Source organism: Sciurus carolinensis, chromosome 7, assembly GCF_902686445.1.
Source record: "Sciurus carolinensis chromosome 7, mSciCar1.2, whole genome shotgun sequence".
In the NCBI taxonomy this organism is placed as follows: Eukaryota; Metazoa; Chordata; class Mammalia; order Rodentia; family Sciuridae; genus Sciurus; species Sciurus carolinensis.
The window spans coordinates 122,930,062-122,946,607 of record NC_062219.1 but is presented as its reverse complement, the minus strand read 5'-3'; the positions used below and the strand labels follow the sequence as shown (position 1 = coordinate 122,946,607).

Genomic DNA, 16,546 nt, shown 5'->3' with positions numbered 1-16,546 from the left:
CGTGGGCTCGCGAGCAACCGGGTGTAAGGGACTGCAAGTTCCCACGGGGTCCTTGGTCTGGTAGTCAAGGTGACCTGCAGACGTGGGGGAGGGGGAAGGGGTGGTATGCTAAGAAATGTCCGACCCCAGCTGAAGGGTGGGCCAAGTCAGGTATCAGGAATCTGGAGTGAAGTGTGCTTAAGGGTCCTATTCCTTCCCTTACCAAGCTATGAGGATGGAAGGCAATGTTTTCCCAAAATTATGTTGGCTGAAGTATCGTGTGTCCTTGGGCTAGTAAGGAAGGGCTGTGTATCAGCCCAGTAATGGACAATATTAGGGGACAGACAGATGAGGATAGTGAGCACACGAGGTAAAGAGAATACTATAAAATGGGCCCACTGTGCTGACTCTGACATGTTCTCTTTGCTAAAAAGCAATTTATCTGCAACCCTTCCTGGCCTAAGTGGACAGGCTATGTCACATTCCTCAGCAAACTGCCCGTTATCTGTAAAGATACACGGACAGAAAATAACATTTACAAGAGGAACCCAAGTTACTTTGAAGGGAGAGACATTTGTGACCCTTTTCACAGACCAGATTCCAAAAGATAAGGATAATTCCTCTTAACTATGAAACCTGTAAAATGATTAAGAATCCAATTAGAACAAATTAGAATCTGCATGGGCCAAGATGATAGAGTTGTCATGGCAATGGGGACTTGAAAGTCTGATGTCACCCTGCTGTCAATCAAAAGTCAAGAGGTGGACCTGGGTTGACTCTCTGGAAACTTCCCTGGAAACCTCCCCTACCCCAATAAACTGTAGTGCAGGAGAGGCGCATTGTTGCTGTCCACTCTGAGAGAACCTACTCTCTCCCTTGAGAGTGCCCCTTTCCCTTTTTCTAACCCTTCAATAAACTCACTCTTGTTACTCTGAGCAACATGCCTGAGACCTTCTGATTTGATTGCAAGAATCAGGTTTAAAGAGAGGGTGTTCATGCTGCCTCAGTCTCTCAGAAGGCCCCAACTCTGTAACAGCAGGACCTAGATTCTGCCAGTTAGTAAAAATGAGGGTTGTAAAGCTTTCTTATAAATATTGTTAACTGGAGTTGAATGTTTTTAGCCCCACCCCAACAGCCCTGTCATTCAGCCTGGATTTTTTTCCTAAAACATTTGACATTGCCCTCTTTATTTAACCCTAAGAAGTAGCTACCATTATTCCCATTTTATAGATAAGCAAATAGAGAAGTAAATCAACATAACCATCTAGTAAGGTGATAGCCAAGATGTAAACATCTCTAATTCTCTATCATATCTTGCCTCTCTGCTTAATAAAGTTAATAAACACACTATGGATTACCTTATTGGTTCAAGTCTTTGGTGAAGCAAGCTTGTCCTCCATGGTAAAAAGAAATAACTCAATCCAAGGATGGTGACACAGAAGGGCTGTTTTCTGAGCTCTAAGAATTATATAATTTATTCCACAGTATTATTAACTACCTACCCTGTGCCAAATGCTATCCTAGGACCTGGGGACACAGCAATGAACAGCCACATGCTCACAGTTTACATAACAGAGGAGACAACTCATAAACATATAATGTCAAGTCTCAAGTGCAAAACAAGGTGAAAGGACAAAGAGTGCTTGTTCCTACACTCCAGTTCTTCTCTTCCAGTTGTTGTCTGCAATCCTCAGATTCCAAGCAAAGAACCACATGTGTTTCTCTCCACTTTTAGAGAAATAATGAAATGCCATTTGCTTTTTTTCTCCAAAAAGTTTCAAAGGACAGCCCTTTTGGTGTTTGGAGAATATGTAAACATGGAATATGAGAGTGACTGAAAATGAAACAGTGAGTCAAAAGGAGGTTGCTCAACTCACCAATGGATTTGCCCATAGTTATTTTATTGACACTCTTTTATTGTTACAAAGGGAGAGTAAGGTGTTAAGGATATACAAAGGAAAGTCATGCATATGGGGATACGTATCATTTTAGATCTCAGGAAGTAGTGGCATCTGGTGGGTCTTTGGGGAAACAGAAAAAGATGGAAATCCAAAAAGAGGAAGACCAGCTTAAATGACAGAAGAAGAGATGCCATATCTACCCAGAATATAATAGAGGGGCTAAATTAAGTTTTTTTTTTTTTTTTTTTTTTTTTTTTTTTTTTTTTTGGGACAGGTATCACTAAGTTGCTTAGGTTGGCCTAGAACTCGCAATCCTCCTGCTTCAGTCTCCAAAGTAGCTGGGATTACAGGCATGTGCCACTGGGCCCAGCTCATTTAATCTTTTCAGAGATCATAAGGTCTCTGGAGAAAGCAAGGTAGGAAGAACAAATTCTTCAGAAAATGACTAGGGTCACAGAATGAATGAGTGAAATTAAAGAGCCACTGACAGAAATCAGGAAACAGCAGTATTTAGGTTTTGGCAAGTCAACATAGGGTGGTAATAATGTCATAGGGTTGCCATTTATTGACTCACAACTACTACCTTCCAGGAACTATGTTAAGCTCTTTACAAAATAATTCCTAATTGTTGAAGCAATCTCACAAGGTAGGCATTATTATTTCAGTTTTTACAGAGGAGGACATTGAGGATTCCAGATTAAGTATCCAGTCCCAGCTGCATGGTCAACAAGTGGCAGGACAGGGAAAGTAACCCAAATCTGCCATGCTCTGAAGTCACAGTGCTTTCCATGTCCCTACTTTTCCATGTTCCATCCTTCACATGAAGGGTTGGAAGAGGATGACTTGGGTGTTTACAAGGATCCAGTGAAGATTAAAGAACATAAATTTTAAAAATAATAATAAATTCAGGTTCGAGCAGAATATTTACAAGTTTCACAGGATTCATTGGATCCTGGCTCCGAGATTTTCCAGGGGAGAGGTGATTTTTTTTTTTTTTTTTTTTTGGTAGCACTGGGAATTGAACCCCTTGGCCTTGAGCATGCTAGGCAAGGGAAGGTAATTTGATTTGGGAGGTTTCTTCCAGGAAGAGAACTGGCTGGAGGAGTCAGATTCTATGGTGGATCCTAGGCAGTGATCCGGTAGTTGGGGTGAACCTGGGGCCTGACATCGCAGACCATGCCAAGAAGCTGGGCCAGGACACGCTCCCGGTTTCTCTGCTGGGAGCTCTGCATGCCCTGTACCTGGCGCCTTGTGGCCTGCTCCACTTCAGCTGACAGGTTCCCCTGGGAGCCCATGGCCTGGGGATGGGAAAAGGGATGGAGGAGAGAAAGAAAAAAGCAGAAAAGAGAAAGGTCCAGGCATGTGGAGGGGAAGATCCTGAGCAAGGCCAAAAAGAAAGGCCTTTTCAGAAACTATCCCCATCCCACAGAAATAGCCAAATATCAAAGAGATTAACACAATCCCCTGTTCGTCTAAGAACAGACATGCAATCTCATCCTAAAACGGAGACTGTAAAGTCCCAACCATCTCACCACCCATGGCCATAAAACTCTGCCCTCACCCTAAATGTTATCATATCCCAAACAGATTGTGGCGATTCCCCCTGCTCCCAAGAGGTATATGTCCTTCAAAACTCCCAGACTCTTACATATCATCTCAAAGCTTTACCTACACTGTGGGCCTTGCCAGAGTCCCCTCAGCCCTCTACCATCGTGTTTTTTTGTTGAGTCACTTGTACACACCTCACAATATGCACCCACCCAACTAGTACCTGAGTGGGTCCCATGCCGGGTTATCCCCTCCCAACTACCCCACAACTCACCGCCTGCTGCTTGCTCTGGAATTCCTGCTCTCGCTCTCGGCGGTATTGCTCCACCTCCATCTGTGCCTCCTCCTTTGCCTGCTTCAATCTCCGGGCCTTCCCTGAAGGCAGAAAAAGGGACAGTGGATAGGATGGATCCACTACCAAGTGTGGTTATCAGGGGTCAGTCCCTTACAAAAAGTTGGCTTTCTCTCAGCCAAACCAAGTGCTAGATTCTAACACCCACCCATTGTTTCCCTCCTAACCAACCTTTAGCCCCCAGCTCACGACCTGAAAGCCTTGGGTTTTCCTAAGGACTCAAATATTTGCTAACCCCACCCCCAATTTTCTTTCCAGATTTCTAAGGGAGAGGAGACTCACTCTTTCTGGCATCTGCCACCTTCTCAGCAGCCCGCTTCTCAGCTTGCAGGAGCTGCTGGATACCCTGGGACTGACTGGCCATTCCTGTCCTTAGAGCTGATGCTGTTTCAAAGGGGACCAAGGTATCAGATGGCTTCCTCCACCCCCAGTGCCTACTTCTACTCCTCCTCCAGCTCGTTGCTGCAGTCCTCCACTACCCCTGGGTCTTAGCGCTCCCCTTTTCACTCAGCCTCCTGCATTGGGTGTCTCCCCCAATCTGATCCTCCCACTGATGATGATGGTCCTCCTCTCCCACCTCTCACTCAGGCAGTACCCAAAATGGCCGCCTGGGAGCAGCAGAGACCATGCCCAAACCTGCCAGTTAACTTCGCGGCAGGTGTAGGATCTTTCCAGTCACCGAAGTCTAGGGATGGGAATAGGGGAAAAGAAGGGAGGAGTATTTGGGAGTATTTGGGTGGGAGGAGGAGGATTTAATCAGTGGCCTCAGAGAAGGCACAGAGGGAATGAAAATGGGGTGAGAAGGTAAGGATGTCATGCGACGCGTGCTGGGAATAGGTGTACTGGGCTTCTCTTAATTCTCTCTCCCCTCCATCTCCATCTTTTCCTACATGTTTCCAAAGTCCAAATTTCTGTAAATCTCTCATCTCATCTGCCCTGTGCTACAGTTACGGTTGTCTTCTTATGTCTTATCGTGTCCGTTTTTCTCTACTTATCTATCCCTGTACTTGGCTTCATCGTGGTTTTGGTTTTGCATTTTCACTATGATTTTTATCTTGTCTTTACCTCCCCTGTTTTCTTTCTTCATCTTTTTAATCTTTCCATCACCGAACTGTCCCCTCTCTCCTCCTAGTTAAGTGGGGACAGGGATAAACCTCCAAATAGCCTTCCTTCCCCCCAACCCCGCCTTCGCCTCATCTCATTTTCTCGCTTCTAAACCTGTCTTCCGGTTTCAGGTGGAACCCTTATCTTAAGTTGCCGTTTCCCTCCGGAGGCCTGACCAAGAAACCACCGATTCGGGGCGGAATGACTTCCGATAATGCGCCTCACAGTTCATTTCCGCCCTAAACCTGCGTCTGTGCTTGCGCCATTTCCGCCAGCCTAGAGTGTCTCCGCCCTTCCCGCCTCCCTTCTCCGAGCGTCTTAAACACAGGCCTTGGGCCTACAGCTCTGGGGGTACTTGGGGGGCGGGGGGGGGAAGGTCTGATGAGTAACCCCTCCCCCCAGGTCCCAGAGGAAGAAGCCTCTACATCTGTCTGCCGGGTACATTATATTCAATTTCTAGATCCTTATTGGGAATTGTGACTTTTTTAAATTCAAATTTATGCTGGTAAAATTTCCACCATCACCCTATTCGTTTTTTTCAAAATCAATTATAAACAAATTTTAAATATACCTGGACTCCTGAACCTTAAGGAAACTATGTATCTTTTTCTCAAATTTTACGTTAAAAAATTAAATCTGTGATTCTAGCCCCACTAAAAATTTTTTTCGAACTTATCATCTGGTAAAGGATAAGAGCACAATAGGCCTCATTTTTTACTAAAGTTGTGAAAAGAAACAGGGAACTAAAAGGAGAAGCAAGAGGGAATGTCTGAGATGGAGGGGGAGGGACCAGCCAAGGCTGGAGTCCTGACTGCTGCCTTTTTTCCCTTCTTTCTCAGCCCAAGAGTTCCATGGCCTCCACTTCCCGCCGTCAACGCCGAGAGCGTCGCTTCCGTCGTTACTTGTCTGCAGGACGGCTGGTCCGGGCCCAGGCCCTTCTCCAGCGACACCCAGGTCTTGATGTGGATGCTGGGCAGCCCCCACCACTGCATCGGGCCTGTGCCCGCCATGATGCTCCTGCCTTGTGCCTGCTGCTTCGCCTTGGGGCTGACCCTGCCCACCAGGACCGCCATGGGGACACGGCGCTGCACGCTGCTGCCCGCCAGGGCCCCGATGGTGAGTCAGCCTCGTGGGGAACAAGGTCATGAATGACTGGTCAAATCTGAAGTGCAGGCCAACTAGTAGCTGGGAAGCAAGCTGGTTATTTGGTCAATGGACCCTAGGGAGGCAGTTGACAAGGTTGGCATGTGGCTATAGTTTGTGCCTTTACATTACTGAGATGCCATTACTGAAGAGCCCAACATTCCCAAAACAGCAACTACTCTTCAAATTTCACATCTTTTCAGATTAGTAGCTACTTTGTTTCTTGACTAGTTGGTTGTACTTAGCACAAAAATAGCATAGAAGGTAGGCTCTAAAGTTGAATTGCCTGTGTTCAGATCCTCAGCTGCATACTTAATAGCTCAGTATTAAGTTATTAAATTGTCCTGAGGCTTAGTTTGCCAATGTACAGATTTAAAATAACAACCCTCATTGTATATACTGTATTTCTCATGAAGTAACTGGCTTATTCCTCACAACAATCCTACTAGGTAATAAGTATAGGTATTTTACCCCATTTTTCCTGATGAGCAAACTAGGCACAAAGTTAAATCTATTTACAGAATTACACAGCTATTCACTTGTAGAACAGGGATTATAATCCAAGCAGCCTAATTAGCTAGTGTCCACCCTCTTAATTACATTGTCCTGTGTTATACATTATGGAATTATGTAGTGATTGTGCCCATGTTCAAAATATCCAGGTTGTGACGTATGTTTTGAGAATCAATCAACATAATGTGTAATTAGTATACTTAGTATGTGATAAGCACTTGGTAGATGCTGGTAGTGATTATTCCTGTTGTTATCAACAAGTATATAATCCCTTTCACATAATTCTGAAACTCAGAAACACTCTGAGAACCAGTTGCTACCAAAACTCGTTTGGTGACAAAAACCTAATCTGAACTAAAGTGAGGCTATCTCTGATTTGTCAATATTTACTGATGTCGGGCTGGGGATATAGCTTGGTTGGTAGAGTGCTTGCCTCGCAAGCACAAGGCCCTGGGTTCAAATCCCCGGCACCACAAAAAAAAAATTTACTGATGTCAATAATCAGACATTTCACATCAGAAACATTGATGTGTTTGGCTACTTGGGCTTGCCCAGGCCTCCCTCGGCTACCTAATCTACAGTATATGTACCTTGAGATCAGTTCTATCAAATCTCAAAAACATCTGAGTTTTGAAAAACCTTTGACCCTGAGGGGTACAGACATGGAACCTACTTTTTACTGCAGTTGCAGTGGAAACAGCTTTGTAGAGATATAGCCCTTCTTACCAAAATTAAAGGTGAAACCCCTTTCTCCATCTAGAAATTTCCTTCTAGAGTAAGGCATTAGAGGAGAGCCTCTATGTTGAGATGAACAATGCTAATTTAATTTGATTTGCTATTTTTCCATCCCCAGCTCCCCAAGTATGTACAGGAACCCCTTCTTCCCCCACACTACCCCTATGTGGTCAAAAATCCCGTTTCTTTCATTGTGCTTAACATTAGTGGGATGGCTGACATTTTTAAATTTTATTTTTTTATTTTTGGTACTGGGGATTGAACCCAGGAGCACTTTACCACTGATCTACATCCCCAGCTCTTATTTTGAAATACTGTATTGCCCAGGCTGGCCTTGAATTTGTGATCCTCCTGCCTCAGTCTCCTAAGTAGCTGGGATTATAGGCATTTGTCTCTGTACCCAACTTGGTTTTTTTGTTGTTGTTTTGTTTTGTTTTGTTAACAAAGAGGGGTGGCTTACCAAGTACAGGTATCTTAACTGGCTGGCTGATTCTATAACAGGCAGAGCTTTGGAAGGCAACAAGGCAGACTACCCCAAGGCAGAGCTGCTGCCAGATAGATCTCAGCTCTACAAAGGACAGAGATGTGCAACATAATCTCTGAGCCTAATTTGCCTTTCTAAAATGGGAGTTCTGATGACTAAGTGAACCAAACATTTGGTACAGTTTTGACACCCACTAAATGATATGTATGCTATTTTTATATAACTCAAAGTTTTTTGAGTAATGAAAATGTCCCTAATGATGTTGTAGGCACTTCCTTCATTGTACTGAATTCTAAGAAGCATATGAGATTGATATACAATTTATAGATGAGGAAAGGGGGGCCAGAGGTTTAGGAACTAGCCTAAAATCTCACAGCTGAGAGGTAATTGTCTTCTAAAGGGGGTCTTGCTCACCACTTTCACTCCCATAACCTGGTATCCTCTCAGGATTTATTTCCTCCCAGTTTCCTGCCAACTCTGCCACAAGGTGGCCTTCTAATACTTGCATCAGGAGGCTGCCCTCTCATTCCGCTGCCAGCTGCTTTAGAAACCACCCTGACTTAGTAAAATGAAAGGATCTTCTTTAAACAGATTAAATGGCCCACAATCCCCTGCCAGTAGTTTTTTCCCCTAATTCTCATGTAAAGTCTGAGGGATGCTCCAGTTCATGCAGAATGGCTGGGCTGAGTTATACGCAATAAGATGCAAGTGAAGGGCTCCTACCTTTTGAGCTTTGGATGACTTCCTTTTAGAACCCATCATTTTATGGGAAGTGATCTTAGCTGCCACAGACCCATAAATACACCTTAATGAAACAATAACCATTCTCAACAAAGAGCAAGAATTAGTGAACGTTGAGAAGCAGGGGTCATTTTCTCACTCTTTACAAAATGAATAAACCCAAAGCCAGTCTGTTTATTCTTTTTTAAATGTAACTTTCACTGCACTTCTGCTTTGTGCCAACACAGTACCAGACATTCGACATCAATTACTCACTTTAATCTGCACAGTAGAAATAAGCTTTGACCCTGTTTTACAATGACTGAGCATCCGGTCCATGTTCCACTTGCCTTTCCAACACCTTAACCTCTTGCTACCCAGCCACAGACCCATGACTCCAGCTGTGTGGCTCTGTCTTTCATAAACCTGTGTGTCTCTTGCCTGTTGCCTTTTCTAATTTCCACTTTGCTAAGTGTTATCCTCCCTTCCCAGCTCAAGCCCTACCTCCTTCTTGAAGCCCTCTCTGAGTACCTCACCCACTTTTACCGTTTCCTCCTCTGGTCCTCAGTTTATCTTCATTCAATATAAACTTTTGATACTACTTTTTTTTCTTTTTAAACAGGCTGTTCTTGAGCTTCTGGGCTTAAATGATCCTCCCACCTTAGTCTCCCAAAAAGTTGGAATAACAGGCACACACTACTCTGCCCATTCATGATACTGGCATTTTTAGAAAGTGTGTTTAGGGCTGGGGTGTGGCTCATTGATACTATGTGCAGGGACCTTGGTTTGATCCCCAGCACCACAAAAAAGAAAAAAAAAAAAAAATTTGCATTCTTTTTACCAGTTAGTATTTAAGATAGAAATCATGTCTTTTTATGGGTGAGGAAAGAGCAGTGCCTTCATTGTTAGGAGAGAGTAGATTTTTGTTCCACAAAAGTTTTTCTTATTTCCCAGTATGAATGTATAATATATTAACTAATGAACACTGGGAAATGTTGATCTATACTGATAAATTGATGATAAATGTGGCATTTCAAATGCTAGAAGATTAAATGTTTAATAAGTGATCTTAAAACATTTGATGTATCTAGAGAAAAAAAGAGTCCTACCTCACACCTACTTGAAATTTCAGAGCTAAGCGTGTGGTGCTCCCCTATAGTCCTAGTTACTTGGAAGACTGAGCCCAAGAATTTGGGGCCAGCCTGGGCAGCATAGTGAGACCTTGTTTTCTTATAAAAATAAATTCTGAGGCTGTGGTTGTAGCTCAGTGGTACAGTGCTTTATCATATAAATATATAAAAAAAGGTCCATCAACAACTAATATATGTAATTTATTAGTATAAAAATAAATAAATAAATTCTGCAACCCCTTCCCATAAATAAAACTTAGAAGACAGTATGAAAGAAAACCAGCTTTATCTGTGATGGTTTTATTTTGTTAAAAATAAAATGATGGAGGGCTGGGGAGATAGCTCAGTCAGTAGAGTGCTTGCATTGCAAGCACAAGTCCTTGAGTTCAAACCCCAGCACTGCAAAAAAAAAATAAATAAATAAATAAATAAAATAAAATGATGGGCTGGAGATATAGCTCAGTTGGTAGTGTGCTTACCTCGCATGCACAAGGCCCTGGGTTCAATCCCTAGCACCACATACATACATATATACCTATATAAAATTTAAAAATAAAAAGTAAATGAAATGACGATATAGCAGGCATAATGGTGCTGTAAATGAAATGATGATATAGCAGGCATAATGGTGCAGTATGTGGTAATAATGATAGTATGTGGTAATAATAAAATGATGTGGTAATAATAATAATATATCAACATACACTGTGATAGGAACAGCAGCATTCAATACTGCACTGTGTACTTTTTTGAATTTTTAAAAATTTCTTTTTTTTAATTTTTCTTTTTTTCTTTTTGTGCCGGCAATTAAACCCAGGGCCTCTGCCTACTAAGCACATGCTTTACCACTGAGTTATAGTCCCTCCAGCCCAAATTTATTTTAATTTTCTAAAAGTAAATATGAATATATAGTAAAATAGTAGAAAAAATACAAGGTAATATTTTATAATCTCAGAACAAGGAACGCCTTCTTAAGAATGTAATACAGCTGGGCATGGTGGCACACTCCTGTAATCCCAGCAGCTCAGGAGACTGAGGCAGGAGGATCACAAGTTCAAAGCCAGCCTCAGCAACTTAACAAGGCTATAAGCAGCTTAGTGAAACCTGTCTCAAAATAAAAAGGACTGGGGAGGTAGCTCAGTGGTAAAGCACCCTTGGATTAAATCCCCAGTACAAAAATAATAATAATAATTAAAGTCAATAAGACAATATTAATGGAAATTTAACTGCATAAAAACTTTAAAAGACATACAGGAGAAAATATAAAATGTATTTAACACATAAAATATACTATATAAAGGACTCACAATATATATATGTGTGTATAACATATATATAACTTCCAAAGGAAAAGTAGGCAAAAGATATGAACAAGTTATTCAAAAAGAAATGTAATAGCCAGCTGGGCTCAGTGGCACATATCTGTGATCCCAGCCACCTGTGAGGCAAGGGGATCACAAGTTCAGGCCAGCCTGGGCAATTTAGTGAAACCCTTTCTCAAATAAAAAATAAAAATAAAAATGGACTAGGGATGTAGCTCAATGGTAGAGCACCCCAGAGTTCAATCCCAGGAGTACAAGGGGGAAAAAAGGAAGAAAGACAAATATATTAAAAAGAAGGTAATAATTATTAAACCATTTTTTAATGTCAGAATAGCAATATTAGGGGCTGGGGATATAGCTCAGTTGGTAGAGTGCTTACCTCACATGCACAAAGCCCTGGGTTCAATCCCCAGCACCACAAAAAAAAAAAAAAAAAAAAATGAATAGCAATTTTAAAAACATTGAAGGGGATAGGAATGAGAAAGGCAAGGAATAGGTGAAATGAAATGGACCAACTTATATTATGTTCATGTATGAACAATGAATTCCACCTTTATGTATAACTATAATACACCAATTAAAAATAAATTTTAAGGAAAGTTGATACATATTTTTGGCAAAGAAAATTATTTATATATTCTTGGCACATACAAATATTGAAAACAATTTAGCAAAATGGCACATCTGCTTTGTTTTCCTTTTCTTTTTTGTTTTGCGTGTGTTCTTTGACTCAGAAATTCCACTTCTGAAAATCTATCCCACGCAAATAATGTAACAAGTCCCCAAAGATATATGTATAAAAACAATAGTTTTGAAAACAAAGTCTGTCATTAGAGGTGGGGAGATTTGTTTTGTACACACAGTGGAACATTTAACTACACAGTCATCAAAAAGAATGAAGTGGATTTTATATTCCTGTGGAAAAATATGAATGAGGTGTTAAATGCAAAGAACAAGTTGTCAAATAAAACATAGAGTGTGGCTCACATATCTTTGAGTAAATTTGTCATTTTTATGCATTTATGTACACCAAACCAGGACCGGAAACTATTAGTAGTTATAATTTAGCAGCAAACTGTTAGTAGTTATTTAATTTATTCCTTCTTTAAAAAGTAAAGAAAATTTCTATTTAGTCTTATCCCTTTCACATTAAAATATCAATTAAATAAAATTGGAAGGAAACCCACCAGTAGTCCTACTATCCAGAAATGAGAATTTTTACTTAATTTCTTCCAATCTGGTTTTTTTTTTTTTTCAATCATAGGATTTTTGTCTCTCTTTTTCTTCTTTTTTTTAAATTTTTTGTTTAGAAACAGATTCTTACTATGTCACCTAAGGCTAGTCTTTCTGAGCTGAAATGATCCTCTTCAGTTCCAACCTCCACCCCTCTTGGTGTCTCTCTCTCTCTCTCTCTCTCTCTCTCTCTCTCTCTCTCTAACAGTTATCAGATCCCATAGCAGTTTTGTAGTCAACTCTTTTCACGAACAAACATCATTTGTAGTGACTGTTTGATATTTTCTAGCATACTTTACTAGTTGTTCTTCTAGTTGGAAGCCTTACTCCTTAAAATCTATGACTTACAGATAAAACCCATGCAAGTCTAAGGAACACCCCCCACAAACACACACATACATTCATACATGCACACCCCTGCAGCAAGCCCTAGTTGGAATAAGCAGTTGAAAGACAGGTGGGAGTCAAGAGGGTTTATGACAGGTCACAGCAGCACTAGTAAGAAGTGCCCACTCTCTCACCCTGATATAATTTGGGTAGTTTGAGGCCTTAGCTACCCAAAGCTGAATCCATTCTGTCTTTTTGCTTTTCTGGCAGTGACAGGTCAACCCTTTCCCTGTGCCATCCTTCTGCCAGGTAAACATTACTTTCTAGCACCACCAAATAAAGATTTAAGGCCTGCTGACCCATTTCTCTTACCTTAGGGAAAAAAAGGGTCCACAGGAAGGGAGGCTGTCTCACTCATCTTCCTTTGTCTTCTGAGTGAAAGAGGTGGTTGGTGGTCACAGAGAGTGAGCTTGGCTCAGAATAGATGCCTGGGTTGGAGTGAAATAAGTAACATGGCACGCTACTAACCCTGGAATATAGGTAGTGAAATCAGGGTTCAAGAAGAGGGATGCTTGGGAATGTCAGTCCCTGTTCTGTTTCCTACCAGCTCCTGAGAGAGGATCTCTGTCTCAGGCCCCTTACACTGCCTTAGGTGAACAGTCATTTGGAAAGAGCTTATTCTTTCCATTTGAACCCAGGGCGTCATACGTGTTAAGCACGTATATTACCACTAAGTTATGTCTCCAGTCCTTTTATTTTAAGACAGGATCTTGCTAAGTTGCCCAGACTGACTCAAACTTGCGATTCTCCTGCCTCAGCCTCCTGAGTGGCTAGAATTACAGGTGTGTGCCACCTACCTGACTCCTGGCCTTGTTTCTGTGGCTCAACTCATTGCTGGCCTTACCTCATTTCTGTTGTCTCTTGGGTAAGGATATCTGAGAGAAATTACCCTGAGAACATGTATTTTATTCAGTTTATTAAAAAGTGAGGGCTGAGGCTGTAGCTCAGTGGCAGAGCACTTGCCTACCACGTGTGAGGCACTGGGTTCAATCCTCAACGCCACATTAAGAAATAAATAAATAAATACATAAATAAAGGTATGCTGTCCATCTACAACTACAAAAATTTTTTTTTTTTTTAAATTGATATGAGGGGCTGGGGATGTAGCTCAGTAGTAGAGTGCATGCCTAGCACGTGAGAGGCCCTGGGTTCAATCCCCAGCACTGCAAAAAAATAAATAAATAAACTTGCTATAAGAAAAAAAAGTGAAGGGGCTGGGGATATAGCTCAGTTGGTAGAGTGCTTGCCCTGCAAGCACAAGGCCCTGGGTTCAATCCCCAGCACTGCAAAAAAAAAAAAGTGATATGAAATATAGTTGTATATAGTGGTACATAGTAGAGCTTTCAGACATTTTACCAGTCTTATCTATAGTTTGGGGTGAGAAACACAACAGAGGATATGTAGTGACAACATTTTTAAGCCAAAAGTGAAAACACAGTGAAAGAATTTTTTTTTTTTTTTTTTTTTTTTGGGTGCTGGGGTTCGAACCCAGGGCCTTGTGCTTACAAGGCAAGCACTCTACCGACTGAGCTATCTCCCCAGCCCCCGAGTGAAAGAATTTTGACATAACCCAAACTGGAGGGAGAACCAAAAAATGTCATTTGACACAGTAGAACTCGGAGTCCACCAAAATAGTTTGTGGGAACACAGGTCAGATCATTTTAAACTATCACACTTATAATGCATGTAATCTATCAGTGAATATTTGTCAGGAATGTTTTTTTTCCTAGTACTCGAGGCATCCAGATGGACCATCCTTTCTGTTGTGCTAAGACCAAGGGAGTGACTAGCATAATTCAAGATGGAGGCCCTGCCAAGACTTAAAGTTTAGCTAACTTCTGCTCTCTGTTTTCCCACCCATAGCCTACACAGACTTCTTCTTACCACTGCTGAGTCGCTGTCCCTCTGCAATGGGAATAAAGAATAAGGACGGGGAGACTCCTGGGCAAATTCTGGGTTGGGGCCCTCCATGGGATTCTGCTGAAGAGGAGGAAGAAGAAGAGGCTTCCAAAGAGCAGGAATGGAGACAGAAACTGCAGGGCGAGCTAGAGGATGAGTGGCAGGAGGTCATTGGGAGGTTTGAAGGTGAGGAATCCATTGCCTTCCACAGCTACCCTTCCCTCTTTGGTCATTTTTTGGTTCATGCAGTCCCCCTGCATGAACGCTTCACCCTGGGCTCCTCTGCCTGCCCCCAGCCCCCACCATACTTCCTTGCCTCTCCTGCCCCATCATCTTCTCACAGTCTATCCCCCTTCCCAACCAGATGATGCTTCCCGTGAGACCCAGGAACCCGAGTCCTTCTCAGCTTGGTCAGACCGCCTGGCCCGGGAACATGCCCAGAAGCGCCAACAGCAACAGCGGGAAGTAGAGGGATCCTGCCGACCCCCAAGAGCTGAGGGCTCCAGTCACAGCTGGCGACAACAGGAGGAGGAACAGCGTCTCTTCCGAGAGCGAGCCCGAACCAAGGAGGAAGAACTGCGTGAGAGCCGAGCCAGGAGGGCCCAAGAGGCTCAAGGGGACCAAGGGTCCGAGCCAGCCAGGGCTGGGCCCAGAGCAGAGCACCCCAGAGGGGCGGGAAGGGGCAACCTCTGGCGCTTTGGTGATGTGCCCTGGCCCTGCCCTGGGGGAGGGGACCCAGAGGCCATGGCTGCAGCCCTGGTGGCCAGGGGTCCGCCATTGGAGGAACAGGGAGCTCTAAGAAGGTACTTGAGGGTTCAGCAGGTCCGCTGGCACCCTGACCGATTCCTGCAGCGATTCCGGAGCCAGATTGAGACCTGGGAGCTGGGTCGTGTGATGGGAGCTGTGACAGCCCTTTCTCAGGCCCTCAATCGCCACGCAGAGGCCCTCAAGTGACCCTAGTGAAAGAACAAGAAACTGTGGGGATGCAGGCTCAGGGGCAGGCAGAAGGAAAGGTAAGGTCAGGGATGGGGACGGACAAGGAAGAGGCAGATGCCACGTGGAGAGGATATGGGTGGGAATGAAACTTGTAACTAGCGGGGGTGGGGGGCATATGGGCCTCTACCACTGCTCTTGACTCTGCCATTTCCTAATAAGACTTGGTTCCACATCTCACTTCCAGAGTCTCCTCTGCCTTTTTCCATCAGTATGGTTTTCATCACCCATGACATCTCTTTTCCCACCCGCCAGCCGAAACCCACAGCTCCTACACAACTGCAGCAAGCACGCACGCGCTGATATGTGCCATCAGCTGGAGACCAGAAGCCCCCTGCTTGCCTGCCCTCAAGGTCAGCCCTCAGAAGGCCTAGTTCTCCCCCCATCCTCATCACTCTGCTCCCTACACTGGGATTCTGTCCACTCTGCATCCTGTAGCTGGAGAAACAGATATGAACAGAGGCCAAAAAAAAAGGGAACAAAGTTTCCCTCTACCACCAGCTACCCCGCCCCCAGCTACCCAAGCAGAACCACATCCTCCTCCCCACTTGACACCCCCTCCCCCCAACACAGGGCTTTCCCTTTGCTGAGTCACTGAATGAGCGAGTAGGGGGCAGCTAGGACTGGGGGACCCTGAGGAGACTGGGGGAGAATGGAGGATAGAAGCAGAATGAATGGAGGAAAAGCCCTGTGGGGGAGGGAATTTCAGTTGCTAAAATTAGGTGCAGGGGAAGGAGGCGGAAAGAGCCAAATTATGTAACCTGGGTTGTCTGTTCTTGGGCAACCAGAGATCCACACCCGTGGCCAGCCAGGCTGCTGAAGCTCCCAGCTATCTCTACCCTCTACACTCCCAGACCCATCTCTCCTCTGGAGCCTTCTCCCATCCAATTTCTGTCCCATCCCAAACCCAGTCTTATCTCTAGGCAGCCCTGACTTGACCTGTCACATAAACATCTCCTTTTCCAAAACTCATAATTGAGGTCCTGAGGAATGGAGGAATAGGACTAAGGATTCCCATGAAGAGAGGGGGCTCCATCCCTCCCACTGTTTGAACTTAGCTCCTACTCCAACTTCCTGGAAATAGGAAAGTGTAGGCCCAACCC

At 43.6% G+C, this 16,546-nt stretch overlaps 2 protein-coding genes across 2 annotated transcripts; one reads left to right on the top strand and one right to left on the bottom strand.

Annotated features, from left to right (window-relative positions):
* Positions 1-2,851: 2,851 nt before the first annotated feature.
* On the bottom strand, positions 2,852-4,324 carry Atp6v1g2 (ATPase H+ transporting V1 subunit G2). The gene is made up of 3 exons (XM_047557300.1): positions 4,063-4,324; positions 3,703-3,803; positions 2,852-3,178 (listed from the first exon to the last, which is right to left on the bottom strand). Exons 1-3 carry the CDS (start codon positions 4,142-4,144, stop codon positions 3,005-3,007), a joined length of 357 nt encoding a protein of 118 aa, XP_047413256.1. The 5' UTR covers positions 4,145-4,324; the 3' UTR covers positions 2,852-3,004.
* A 132-nt stretch (positions 4,325-4,456) lies between these two features.
* On the top strand, positions 4,457-15,623 carry Nfkbil1 (NFKB inhibitor like 1). The gene is made up of 5 exons (XM_047557298.1): positions 4,457-4,584; positions 5,016-5,322; positions 5,724-6,000; positions 14,415-14,636; positions 14,815-15,623. The coding sequence occupies exons 2-5, from the start codon at positions 5,266-5,268 to the stop codon at positions 15,402-15,404; spliced, it is 1,146 nt and encodes a 381-aa protein (XP_047413254.1). The 5' UTR covers positions 4,457-4,584; positions 5,016-5,265; the 3' UTR covers positions 15,405-15,623.
* Positions 15,624-16,546: the final 923 nt, after the last annotated feature.